The 13,686-nt window shown below is 42.9% G+C and overlaps 1 protein-coding gene across 6 annotated transcripts in view; it reads right to left on the bottom strand.

Moving 5' to 3' along the window:
• Positions 1-3: 3 nt before the first annotated feature.
• Positions 4-13,686, bottom strand: part of slit2 (slit homolog 2 (Drosophila)) — a 112,105-nt gene continuing 98,422 nt past the window's right edge. For 4 of the 6 annotated variants that reach the window (XM_058067227.1, XM_058067253.1, XM_058067237.1 and 1 more), the window contains 10 exons: positions 12,262-12,401; positions 12,053-12,076; positions 8,905-8,998; positions 8,621-8,758; positions 7,205-7,445; positions 6,996-7,126; positions 6,760-6,914; positions 5,245-5,599; positions 4,950-5,164; positions 4-1,550 (listed from right to left, as the gene is read on the bottom strand). In XM_058067227.1, the coding sequence (XP_057923210.1) occupies positions 1,294-1,550; positions 4,950-5,164; positions 5,245-5,599; positions 6,760-6,914; positions 6,996-7,126; positions 7,205-7,445; positions 8,621-8,758; positions 8,905-8,998; positions 12,053-12,076; positions 12,262-12,401 (1,750 nt within the window). In that variant the 3' untranslated portion in view covers positions 4-1,293. The remainder of the gene's footprint in view (positions 1,551-4,949; positions 5,165-5,244; positions 5,600-6,759; positions 6,915-6,995; positions 7,127-7,204; positions 7,446-8,620; positions 8,759-8,904; positions 8,999-12,052; positions 12,077-12,261; positions 12,402-13,686) is intronic. The other 2 variants (XM_058067263.1, XM_058067272.1) reach the window with 1 other exon arrangement.

Raw genomic sequence — 13,686 nt, 5'->3', positions numbered from 1 at the left:
GTGTGAGGTAAATATTGGTTTTAATTAACAAACATCAGTCAAGGAACTGACATTAGTCTGTGGGTAGAGGTGGAATCGATAAAGCACAATGCACACGTGTAGAGGTGGGGAACATACTGTATTTATCTGTTACACAAGGCGCCCCTGTACAGTCGGAGCAGGAGATTCTATATAACATACAGATCAGGATCCAAGTCTACGGTACAAAAACTTAGCAGCAATATGTTAAAACACTGGAGACCAAGGGGCTAACAAAGTAGTTCGTTTAGAAAAAGTCACAGTATCCTTTAAGCAATAAATTTGTTAAAAAGGTAAAAACAGTTCTCGGCATCCTCTAGGGTCAATGCTACTCACAATATTTTGTCTTTTGTATACTCTAATATAAAGACCTTCTGGTAATGGCACAGTACAACTCTCTCAGGAAATGTGACAAAAATATACACCATCCTCACGTCACATTTGCTGATTAAAATGTAACTAAGGTCTCTGGCAAGCACAAAAAACAAAACTCTTCAACCAAAATGAAGGACGCCATCATGTTAGTTCAGCTATCTCGACAGATTATGCCTTTTTAATACAAAAATACAGACAAATATAAATTAATATATATTAAAAGAATCAGCTTGATACATGGGGGAGGACCTACGTAATAAGTATAGGTATTTATGATACAATAAATACTCATGACTGGGGAGGATAGTGTATTGACCCTGGCAGGTAACATAACTCTTCTACAGGTGAGAGTGTTCAGTAGCTTTTCAAAATAGTGGGGTACTCAGTCTCTTCGGCGCAGTGGGGTCATTGCCCACTGAACTCTCCGCTGTTGAGACCCGGCTCCTCTTAGTGGTGAATCTGTGCTACTACCATTTAAGGGTACGCTTACGACACAACTCACAGAAAAGGATGCTTGGGGTGGATGTCTGCGGCGTGTGGAACCTCCAGGGAAGAAACATCGGAGTCATCATGACCAAGAAAAAGATGCCAGGAAAAAGTCAACTCCTTTTTTTGTCTTTTTCTTCACTTGGTAATAAAAAATAAGTCTTGTACTTTACAATTCATCATCCCCACAAGGAAGCATCAATCATCAGTCCAGCACTGACAAGGAAAGAAACTCTGCAGTTTCTTTTTTCTGTTTTTTTTTCTTCTTTTTTTAAGGGTTTTTAAAAAAAAACTGTTGGAGGATTTTGTCAGGATCTCAAAAGGTGGGAGGGGAGCAGGTAAGGCGGGCGGGAACACAAAACACATCTTGCAAGGACAAAGTCTTTTTTTTTGTTGTTTTCTTTTTCTTTTTTTTTATGATGAACACTTTGTACAGCCACATTTGACAACCTTCTCCACTTCCTGGACAAAAGAAGAGCCATCGGTGCACTGGAAGGTGTATTTCCTGCGTTTACTGCGGAGGGGGGTGCAACAGGTGGTTTGTCCCTCTGCTTCCCCCGAGCAGCTGCCCCTACACACTAGACGGGAGACCTTCTCCTGGGTTTGGCACGCCGCGTAGCCTTGCTGTCTCTGGTAGACATCTCGGACCCGTTCCCCTCTGCAGGCCACCTCTGCGGGAGTGAGTGGGGTTTGGGTGGACATTGGTCATTTGTTTTGTTATGCGGAACAATAATAGTAGAAAAAAAACAAGTATTTAATAATTTTGTACGTTTACCGGCTAACAAAGGTATGAACAGTCCAGAATATTTATGGTTATTTTAATGTTAAAATGTTAAATAAAGGTTAAAAATGAATTTGTGACATAAGTATTTGAGCACAGAGCAAAACATGGATTAGTACAGTGGTTCCAAAACTTTTCAGTCACGTATCCCTTGATACATCTGACCGAATCCTTTACAAAGGCATATCATGTACAAAAATCAGTAAGTAAATTAATTCCAGATTAGGCTTATTACTGAACCAAATGGCCATACAAGCATATGAGATTATGCACTGAGCAAAAATGTACAGCGCACACAGAGCTAACATTATTAAACCTCACCTCTGTGGATTTGTGCACTGTGTCCTTGTGAACAAGGACAAGGTGGAAGGATAAATAGAAAATACACATCTGTCTGTGCAGCATCGGAGAAAGTCATGTACACAGAAGTCTCAATCTGCGTCATACATGCTGTGTTCAAGGTCCGCCGAACAAATTGGCCGCTATGCCCAAGGAAAAGATCGGGGGCTTTCTAACGTCACTGCAAAACTTCAAATGGGCCTGTACAAGTGTCGTCTGAGGACATGGGGACACTGACTCCCCTGAGATCATAAACCATCTCCTCACTTGGAATTTTGGGCTCATCCCTCACTTTTCTCACTATCAGTCTTTCCACTAGGTAAAATATTGAGTTCCGGAGTGACTGTTATCTTGTATTTCCAGGGCATTGAATTGATTGCAGCTGGACTGTTCAGGTTGTCTTCAAAGACGTTTCGCCTCTCATCTGAGCATCATCAATTCATCAACTCAAAGGCTTAGTAAAACAGCTCTCGTGTGAGGAGTTGGTGCAGGATCCAGAGTTTTTATCCTTTATCCATGCCCAAACAAGGACAGTTAAGATTACAATGAATGGAGTAGGTCCTTTGCCAGCCAAGAACAGTGGGTTTGGGTGGAATGATCCTCATTTGATTCCTCTCTTCTGAGACAACCTGAACAGTTGCAATGGATTCAACGTGCTGAGAACACAATGACCTGCATGAATGAGAATATCCACAGGGATGTTCAATTCTGAATTATAGCGCCGCAGAGGTACATGATGATGGTATTTCAGTGCAATTCATTATTTTGGATGTCTTTGCCCATGGTGGTGGAGAGGTTTCTTTGTCATGTGTCTTTTATCTACATAGCGAGTTGAGCTAAGGAGTACTTTCCTAAAAGGAATGGACTTTTTTGTATGCTTCATGGGCACATAACCAGTCTGCGGGGATCAGAATGTTTGATAGGAGGCCAAATTCTTACTTCCCTCAATCAAATACAAATTAATTCATAACCTAAATTTGCCATCAATGTTATCTTTTCTGAATTGATGTGAATTCTACCATAAATGTTCTTATGTTTTGATCTTTTTAGTCCTATTTTATGCTTTTTGTCTTTAGCTTTTAACTCCAGTATTTCCTCAGGGGGGGTCCTCCACACTGGGGGCTGTGTCGGGTCTGCTGAGGGGGTGCCATCCTTGGGTCCCTTCGACCCGGCCGGCTGGGTGTTCCTCCCTTTAATGTGGGGGTCCGCCCGTCTGTCGGAGTCGGGGGGCCCGGGTGCTGGTCCCCCGATGGCACGGCCTGCGGCCCCAAAGATGGCGTTTCCTTGATCCTCAGTGCCATGCCATGTCTCCCTACTGTGTGTGATTGTATGATTGTGTGTGTGTGTGTGTGTCTAGTATGGAGGATGGGGCTTTCTTAGTATTTGTTTTTCCTTTTAATTGTGGTAATTGTTTTTAATTCTGTAAAGCACTTTGTGTTGCATGTCTTTGCAGGAAAAGTGCTATACAAATAAAGTTGATTTGATTTGAATGTTCTGGACTGTTCATCACTTTGTAAGTGGCTAAGCTTACCCAATACCCAATGTCAAAATGGGATCTTAATGTGGACAACAGTTTGTAGGCACTGTTACAGACAAGGAACCATGCACAACGAAAGACAAAGATCCATGAGGGTTAATAAAGAACGAAAGATATGTACGCAATATTGACAAAAGTACTGAAAAACACTAACAGCCATGGTTGTTTTGGCTTTGGCACGCCTGCCGAGTGTGAGAGAAAGTGGGCCCGGAGAAGCTCACTACAGCCTGCATGCTGCAATAGGACAAGCCGAAGGTGACTGGCTTTTGCGATGACAGTTGAAGGGCATGTATGAGCATATACCGATCACGTGCTTTTTCACAGAAATCGGATGATTTCCGCATTTTTATTATAAAAATACTAGTAATATTAATAACAATAGATTGACGGTTGATTGTGTGAAATTGATTATCAATGAATCTCCTTGAAGAACAATGGAGTTCAACTACTTGGCTGCAACCAGCAGAGGAGCCGTCGATTCAGTCTGAGATTCAGTCTTCTAAGAAAATTGAAGTAATGTAAAGTAGAGCTTCATCCAACCTATGGCAACATGACTCCTTCGGGCTGCTCCGAAAGACACTGGTATTGACACAGAAGTTCAGAGTACTGTATGTCAGAGTCCCAATGTTCCCATTGTGGTATCAGGAAATGACTTTGACAACTTTTTCATTTGCAGTGGCATCATTTGATGACGAATAATTTGCAGAATATAAGACGCCGCCTCTTTTTCAAGATCAAAACATAGACAAAAAGGTAGAACGTGTTTTGATGTGAATGAAATGAGAATTTGCATGTATATAATATACTAAGTTCTATGTGAAGTATTTCCATAATGCCTCATATTAACAAATGTTGATTTTGTTAATACTTGGGTTGTTTATATTGTTTATTTTTCTATATTGTGTATTTTGTACTGCTTAACTGACTCTGTACTCTTGCTGCTGTGCAATACAAATTTCCCCACTGAGGGACGAATAAAGGCATATCTTAATCTTAATCTTAATATACATTTCTCAGTCCTGAAGATATGATGAAACATATATATTTTTTGATCTTATATTCGCGTCAATAACCAAACTGAATGACATGCTCACTGTTAAAGTGTTAAAAATAAAGAATGACGAAAAGGTATTGGATGGTGGTTGCATCAGCTACATTCGAAAAGAATAGAAGGTCTGACCATGTCATCTCACCTGAGTGACCCCTCGTGTGGGATTAAGAGGAAGCTCGGGTGAGGCTGAGTTGGAGAAGCAAGGTATTGGAAGAGGTGTTAATGCAAACAACAACGTTAGAAAGATAAGCCAAGCAGACTAGGAGAATAACGTCTGAAGATTACATTCCGAATCTAGAGATTAGTTATTGGAAAGCCATTTTAGTCTCCACACATAGATAAACCCTCATTATGTGTGTCACCTTTATCGCAAGCCTCTCCGGTGTATCCACTGTTACACTCGCAGTACGCTTTGCCCAGGCCTGACACTCGACATTTGCCATGCTTGCAGTGAGACGAGCTGCAGGGATTGACTGCTTCCTGGTCCTGCTCGTCACAGAGGACGCCACTAAAGCCAGACTGGCAGCGGCAGGAGTATGAGTAGGAGTTGATCGCCAAACAGGTACCATGAATACACCTGGACATGGAAATAAAACATAGTTAATTTATATTTAGGGAAATGCAGTATAAAAATCATCATCACACTAAACCACTCACTTGTTGCCATCACAGGGGTTATTGACTTGCTGGTCACAGACCGTTCCTGTCCAGCCAGGATGGCAGGTACAGGTAAAGCCCCGATGCCCCGTCGGGTGGCAGTCCCCCTGGATGCAGGCGCCTCTCTGGCAGGGCTGGCAGCCGGGCTCCACCCCTTGGCCCAGCCACTGCCGAGTGGTGCTCTGTGCCGCCGCAGCTCCTGTAGCACCGGAACCCAACCCTGCTCCGAGGTCCTGGAGCTTCCCATTGATGTACAAGTTACGCAGACAGCCGTGGAAGCTGGTTCCGTTTCGTCCACTTGAACTGTGCTGCAAGGCGGACAGACCCCCGGACGCTGAGGTACGGTCTGGCATACCTGGAAAAATGATTCAAAAATACATCATAATACAAGTGTGGTTTCAGACTATAATAATCAGACTTCAATAAGCAGTATCACACAAAAGTCAAAAGGTATGAATGTGAGTGTGAATGGTTGTTTGTCTATATGTGCCCTGTGATTGAATGAATGATAATGACTCAACACACAGCCATTATAGTGAAAATAGCTGGCAACATAAGTGTGTACCAAGATAATTGTGCATTGTTTACAGTAAGGTGGTGGCACCGTCAAGGTCTAGGGCTGCACGAAAGCTGCTGGTACTGTTCAGACCTGTTCAGAACTATTCAGACCTGAACCCAACATGTGGGCATCCTCAAGTGGGAGGAAGGAAGAAGAACGCAACGTGTCTAATGTGATGTCACGCTGTGTTGAGTCATTTTCAGTGGGCAGTCAATTTAAATATATACGTAAGTGCTATACACACTGTGTACTGACTACTCCAAAGTATATACAAGTTTAGGTTTTCTGTAGTAGTGTCCCTTGAGAAAATGAGACAACTTTGTGTTGTTGGTGACAGAGCATATCATGAGTATGACCTTTTTCTTTTTCCATTACACTTTTTTGCTCATTTTTCCTTCCTGCTTTCTTTTCGTACATTTTTTCTTACAATATTATATCTGTATTCACATAATATTTTGAATTTGTTATCATAATACGATGACTTTTACACTAACCATCCATCCATCCATCCATGATATCGATCTGCCATTATTCATTCATTCATTCATTCATTTTCTACCGCTTTTCCTCACGAGGGTCGCGGGGGTGCTGGAGCCTATCCCAGCTGTCTTCGGGCGAGAGGCGGGGTACACCCTGGACTGGTTACCAGCCAATCACAGGGCACATATAGACAAACAACCATTCACACTCACATTCATACCTATGGACAATTTGGAGTCACCAATTAACCTAGCATGTTTTTGGAATGTGGGAGGAAACCGGAGTACCCGGAGAAAACCCACGCATGCACGAGGAGAACATGCAAACTCCACACAGAGATGGCCGAGGATGGAATTGAACCCTGATCTCCTAGCTGTGAGGTCTGCGTGCTATCTACCATTATATATAATTGATATTATAGTAGTACTATTATACTTGTTTTAAGATGACTGCTCACTGCGTCACATAGTTCTTACCTCCAAGGTAAAGTGGGGAGTCCAAGTTGAGTGTGGACTGTTTGCTGATGGAGTTGATGGATTTGGGTGCCCCACCATCGATGGACAGTGACAAAGTCTGATCTGATGCTACCAACTCCACTGCATGGAAAGTGCCATCGTTCACCGTCTCCACACTAAAGGACATACACAATGGTTTCATCCATCATGTCAAAGCTAGCTGTGCCAGTGAGACGACGTTGTTTGTGTCTATGTACCTGTATATTGCAGAAGGAGGGTAGGACCCGGTATCATAGCTGACACGAAGGCGCCCCCTAAAAAGCTCCATAGCGATGTGATCATTATCGCCCTTATACAATAACACACCGCTGTCCTCGTCTGTAGCAATCTAAAAACACAGCAGCATGTCTATAAGACTCTACGAGAAGCCATTACTAGATGTTTACAACATAATCAAACTCCACACCTGCAGGCTTATGTTCGTCTGTGGGGAGATTAGAGTGGAGGGAAGCTGCAGGTAGGACTTGGGGTCAACAAAGTTGACGCTGACAAGCGTCTCGCAGCGCTCCCCCTCGTAACCTTGAAGACACTGGCATTGTGGGTCTGTTCCTATGACGACGCACTGCGCCCCATTCAGGCAGTCGTGGTTGTCGCAAGGGCTGGTGCGAGGAAGGACCATCGGGGGGGACACGTTGCAGAATAACCCACTGTAACACATACACACATCGGTCATAATACATTGGATACATTTAAGAAGCTGTACACGCTGAAGTGACACTAATCAGAGCTAAGAATGCTTAACACCCTTAAAGCTGCTTATAGTGTTAATCTCAAGTATATGCCTGCAGACTACATCCTACACACATTTCACTATTTCATTTGCATTTCATTGAATTTTGAGTTGCAGAGGAAGGGACAGTGATGATGTTGAGGTCTGGGCTCTGTTCTTCCTTGTCAAATTAATCCAAATACAGACAAAATGAGACAAAATGTCTTTCCCTTAACGGTTGACAAACAAACTTGAATGCATAGCAGTGTCCAGCAAGTCTTCTTAAGATTAAGAATTAAGATTTGAAGCATTTGATTATTTGAGTGATTAAGAGGTGTGTCTTAACACTTTTGTCCATGTTGTGTAGACTGACAACATTTTCAAGATCAAGCTAAATGCTGATTGCTACTTCTATCTATGAACAAAAAAAGGTTTTTGGAAAAAGAAAATTGTTCATTCATTCATTGTCTACCGCTTATCCTCACGAGGGTCGCGGAGGGTGCTGGAGCCTATCCCAGCTGTCTTCGGGCGAGAGGCGGGGTACACCCTGGACTGGTCGCCAGCCAATCACAGGGCACATATAGACAAACAACCATTCACACTCACATTCATACCTATGGACAATTTGGAGTCGCATGTTTTTGGAATGTGGGAGGAAACCGGAGTACCCGGAGAAAACCCACGTATGCACGGGGAGAACATGCAAACTCCACACAGAGATGCCCGAGGGTGGAATTGAACCCTGGTCTCCTAGCTGTGAGGTCTGCGCACTAACCACTCGACCACCGTTAGTGGTATAAAAGCATAATATTTTTAACTGCTCGACAGTTGTTTGCTTTATTGATCGCCACTGTTAAAAAATTAACATCATAACATCTCCTATGTTGTTTGTGAACTTGCTAAGAACCTTTTCAGCGGTCTCTGTATCTCTGTGTTACTGGTGTGTGTGTGAGTGACAGGCAGAAAAGCTCTGATGTACACAGAAAATAAGTTGTTGGACACCACTGGCTATTCCGAATATAAGACGATCTGTCTTTTTCAGACTTTTTTCAAGAAGAAAAAATCATTTCCATACTATGCAATGCTATGCTATGAAATAAGTGTGTTTCTCACCTGTATCCCTCTGGACAGACACAGGTGTATCCATTGACAGCATCGATGCACTGACCGCCATTCTGACACTTGTTTTCATCGCAGTCGTTATAATCCACCTCACAGTGCTCACCTACGTAGCCTGGTGTGCACTCACACCTACGATACATTCACACAGACATTACAGGCATTATTTATTTTAGAATGACACATGTTGTACTCGAATCCAGTGGTAGAGGAACAAGACAGCACTGCTAACAATATCAATTATGATACGTGTGTGTTTGCTTGACTGGCCCACTCACTTGTATCCCTGTGGGGTTAGAATGCACTTGGAGTCGTGCTGACAAGGGTTCAATTCAGGAGCGCAGAAATCCAGTTTCTCTTCACATAGCTCCCCTAGGAAGACACACAGACAACACACTTGCAGTTGGAACGACTCTGACAAGCCTGTAGATACAATGCCATGCATTTCTACTCTGTGTGTGTGTTTGATGGATGACTCTCTTTCGGGAAGAAAGACGAACACAGAGGTCTGATAAATGATCTCATCTGGGAATGTGATGCTCCTGATGATATTCCCAGGCGCATCCAGATGCGCCTCAAACTTAAAGGGAATAAAACAGAGTCCCTGACAGCCACAATGGGGATAATTATAACCTCACTTGGGGATCCATCTGTGATGTGTGGTTAGGTGTGATATTTCTGCCTGTTTAGACCATTAAGTGAGTGTTTATGTGAAGCTTTATGGTGGTAGTTTGGATAGATATTACGCAAGTAAACGACAAAACATGAACAGACTGTTGTAGAAGGGATCATTTAAGCCTGAGAGTGTGACCATTTTCATGCTGTTGGCCAGGGATAGTCAACTAAATTATTCTGATGGACACATCTTTAGAAAACCACTATGAAAAATGCTGGTCAAAGATCCTCTATATCATTCATTCATTCATTCATTCATTTTCTACCGCTTTTCCTTACGAGGGTTGCGGGGGTGATGGAGCCAGCCAATCACAGGGCTCATATAGACAAACAACCATTCACACTCACATTCAAACCTATGGACAATTTGGAGTGGCCAATTAACCTAGCATGTTTTTGGAATGTGGGAGGAAACCCGGAGAAAACCCATGCATGCAAACTCCACACAGAGATGCCCGAGGGTGGAATTGAACCCTCATCTCCTAGTTGTGAGGTCTGCGCGCTAACCACTAGACCTCCGCCCCTCCTCTATATCAGTCATTTTCAATTGGTGGGTCTGAAAATGGGTGGGTCGGAGGTCTCTGCTGGGCTGAAAAAAGGGGATTTTATTCTGCAGCAAGGTGTCATCTATTAATACTCCTTAAGATGGCAAGGACACGCTAACGCTACTATTTGAAAGCTGCCGTCAAAGAGGACCACGTTTGTTAGTCGTCTACTGCCATGAAGATGTTGAATGTGTCAAGCCTGTCTCTTGTTGAGCCTTAGAAAGTGTAAGTAAGCTCACGTGTATTGTGGGAATTTCAATGTCAATTAGTTAGTGAATTTGTTTGAATGCATTTCATTTTAGTTGAATGTCACAGTGAAAGGATTTGGTATATTATGTAAGTTATAACTGATATGTATTTCTGCATGTTCAGGTTGACACTGCTTCAAAGTAATGGCTCTGAAGTGGACCTCACCTGTCTTTATTGAGAACTTGGTCGTAAGTAGACACCGAACTTCAACTGGTTTGGTCTTGCAACCAAACCAGTTAGAACGCTTTTCTATATGATTTTTTAAATTTGTTAAGTTCTACTTCAAAAGCATGATGCAAAGATGCAAGAATGCTCTGATAAATAGCCCCCAAGTTTGAACTGTAATTGCAGGCTGGTGTGATGTCTTCCAAGGGTCGGAGATTCTCAAAATTTGGTGATTGGTGAAGTGTTTTTTTTCAACAAATAAAAAAGGACATGTAAAAGCAGTGATAATTACCTAATTCAGGCTTAACCTTAAATATGAAAATGTGGAACTGAGGGACAATAAAAATAACCACAAAATAAAATACATTGCAGTCCGTTAATTATTATAACCATTGCACTTGGGGATAAAAAGCTATTGAGACAGTAATAATACATATGAATTCAACAGCAAGCATAAACAAAGTGAAACATTGAAGGCATACATTCTGAAGACATAATGTGCCTTAGTGCAGTGGTTCTCAAACTCTGGTACAAGTACCACTGGTGATATGTGAGCTCCTTCGAGTGGTACTACAGAACACCAGAAAAAACAAAAATAAAATGATATTATAGACATATACAGTAGGGATGCTTTGATAGATTGGCCACTGATCAGTATCTGTTTTGGATTATTACCCCCCCGCAAATTATTAATTCATTCATTTTCTACCACTTATCCTCAAACTCCACACAGCAATGCCCGAGGGTGGAATCGAACTTGGGTCTCCTAGCTGACCAGCTAACCACTCGTTCACCGTGCAGCCCCCCAATTAACCACTACTGGCATCCCTAGCACTCATCATAAATAAAATGAAATATGTATAATTAAGGGGCGGCACGGCGTTCGAGTGGTTAGCGCGCAGACCTCACAGCTAGGAGACCAGGGTTCAATTTCACCCTCGGCCATCTCTGTGTGGAGTTTGCATGTTCTCCGGGTACTCCTCCCACATTAATTGGTGACTCCAAATTGTACATAGGTATGAATGTGAGTGTGAATGGTTGTTTGTCTTTATGTGCCCTGTGATTGGCTCTTGCCCGAAGACAGCTGGGATAGGCTCCAGCAGAGGAAAAGCGTTTGAAAATGAATGAATGAATGTATAATTAAGGCTGCATGATGGTCGTTAGTGTGCAGGCCACACAGCTAGGAGACCCGAGTTCAATTCCACCCTCGGCCATCTCTGTGTGGAGTTTGCATGTTCTCCCTGCGCATGCGTGGTTTTTTTTTTTTTTTTTTCCTCCCACATTCCAAAAACATGCTAGGTTAATTAGCGACTCCAAATTGGTATGAATGTGAGTGTGAATGGTTGTTTGTCTATATGTGCCCTGTGATTGGCTGGCAACCAGTCTAGGATGTACCCCGCCTCTCGCCCAAAGTCAGCTGGGATAGAATGAATGAATGAATGTAGGTATAATTAATCCATGTGATCAGTATCCGACCGATTTCAGTCCTGGATGATCCGTATCGATATCGGCAGCATAAAACCCTGATCAGAGCATCCCTAATATATACAGTTCATGGAAAATAAATAACTGTACAAATACAAACGTATTCACCAAACATTCACTGCCATTGAATTTGCTGGTTAGCGCAGTTAGCAAAACCAGTGGTACTTGCAAATCTGAATATTTCTGAGTTGGTAGTTGAAATGTTTGAGACCCACTGCCTTAATAGATATCTATTTAGCACAGTTAAACCGGCGGCAGAGGATGGAAGGAAGCATGGAGAGAGGGACAGCGAGAAGAAGCAACTAACCTCTCTCCACTTCATTGGTGGCGGCTGCCAACCACAGAAATGACGACGTATGGCGGAAAGCGGGGCGAGATGAGGAAAAAGACAGAAAGTACAGCGACACAGAGAGAGAACACCGCCACAGAGGTTAGCAGTCAGACGTGATTAGCACAGCGCTAAAGCAAGCAAACAGGGCAAGTGTTAGAATACGCCGCTGGTACGACACGGGTTACCTGTGTATTCTGGTGAGCACATGCATGTGTAGTTGTTGATTCCATCCACACAAGTAGAGTTGTTCTCACAGTCATTGTCCTCACAGTCGTCAATGTTGAACTCGCAGGCATCGCCCTCAAAGCCCTCGGGACACACACACCTGATAAACCACACACAAGCAAGAATGAGTACGTGGAGAAGACAAACCCTGGTGTTAATACCTTTTGTATTTGTACTAAGAATCGGCCGATACATCGGCCAGCCGATATATCAGGCCGATATTTGCGTTTTTTTCCTTGTATCGGTATCGGCCGATATGCGCGTGGGTTCGCCGATGTATTTTTCCACTGCATGATTTACAGTCAGGCATCCGCAGGGGCAGCTTTGTGTTGCCCCGGCGGCAGAGGACCCTACAACACATGTAGTTGCGGTACCCTGACCCCACTGTTGAATCACATCAAGAGCGCGTCACGCTGCGGAGGAGCAGTCATCACATCGATGCTCGATAATTATAGGTTATCACATGGTTTGTCTGGTATCAGGCCAGGTATCATGCCCCCAAGTGTCAGTATCAGCTCATACTGGCACGCGGGGGCATGATACTAATGTAATAAACTGAACATTTTCTGGAAACAAAATGGTCTTTTTAAATAGTACGTGATAATAAGCTCATGATTAAATAGTATGTGATAATAAGATCATCACATGGTTTGTCTGGTATCAGACCCAGTATCATGCCCCAGCGTGCCAGTATCAGCCCAAGACCGAAAAGGGCATTATACCTGGCCTGATACCAGACAAACCATGTGATAACCTATAATTATCATGGTCATTTTTTCATGTAAATTGAGGGATCAAAAGCAGTATCGGCCACAAATATCGGCCCAAGCAAAATTGGCCATCGGCTAAGGGTGATGGAAAAAAATCGGTATCGGCCCCCCAAAAAAAACATATCGGTCGATCCCTAATTTGGACCCCATTTTAAACATATTTTTTATACCATATTTTATTTGTGTGCAAATGCAAACAACCATGCACCTTACCTATCACAAACAAATCAAGAAAGGCCCTTTCAGTCAGTGTCTCAAAGGACTTGATTCTTGCCTCCATGATGAACACTTAGCATACAATCACTCGTACACAGAATGCACGCGTCAGCATCAACAGCATATTCCCGGAAGAGAGTCATTACTCTGCCTCAGCTCTGTAAGTACTATTACAACACAGGATGCTAGTATATTATGGGCCTCATAAAAAGCTCTCATGCAGAATGGATGCATTAATTTCTCATTTTGTTGTCAACACTGTGAATATTCCAGCATCACGCCATACAGGGAAAAGTAACCAGATGTAAAGAGAAGAGATGAAAGAAGGGAGAGGAAATGTGATCTCCATACAGTTTAATTGTCCGCGTAGGTGGTTCATTCCCTCTTGGAGACCTCCAC

The sequence above is a fragment of the Doryrhamphus excisus genome, chromosome 1, assembly GCF_030265055.1.
Source record: "Doryrhamphus excisus isolate RoL2022-K1 chromosome 1, RoL_Dexc_1.0, whole genome shotgun sequence".
In the NCBI taxonomy this organism is placed as follows: domain Eukaryota; kingdom Metazoa; phylum Chordata; class Actinopteri; order Syngnathiformes; family Syngnathidae; genus Doryrhamphus; species Doryrhamphus excisus.
Note: the sequence above shows the minus strand (reverse complement) of the source record. Positions and strands in the feature narration are given on the sequence as shown.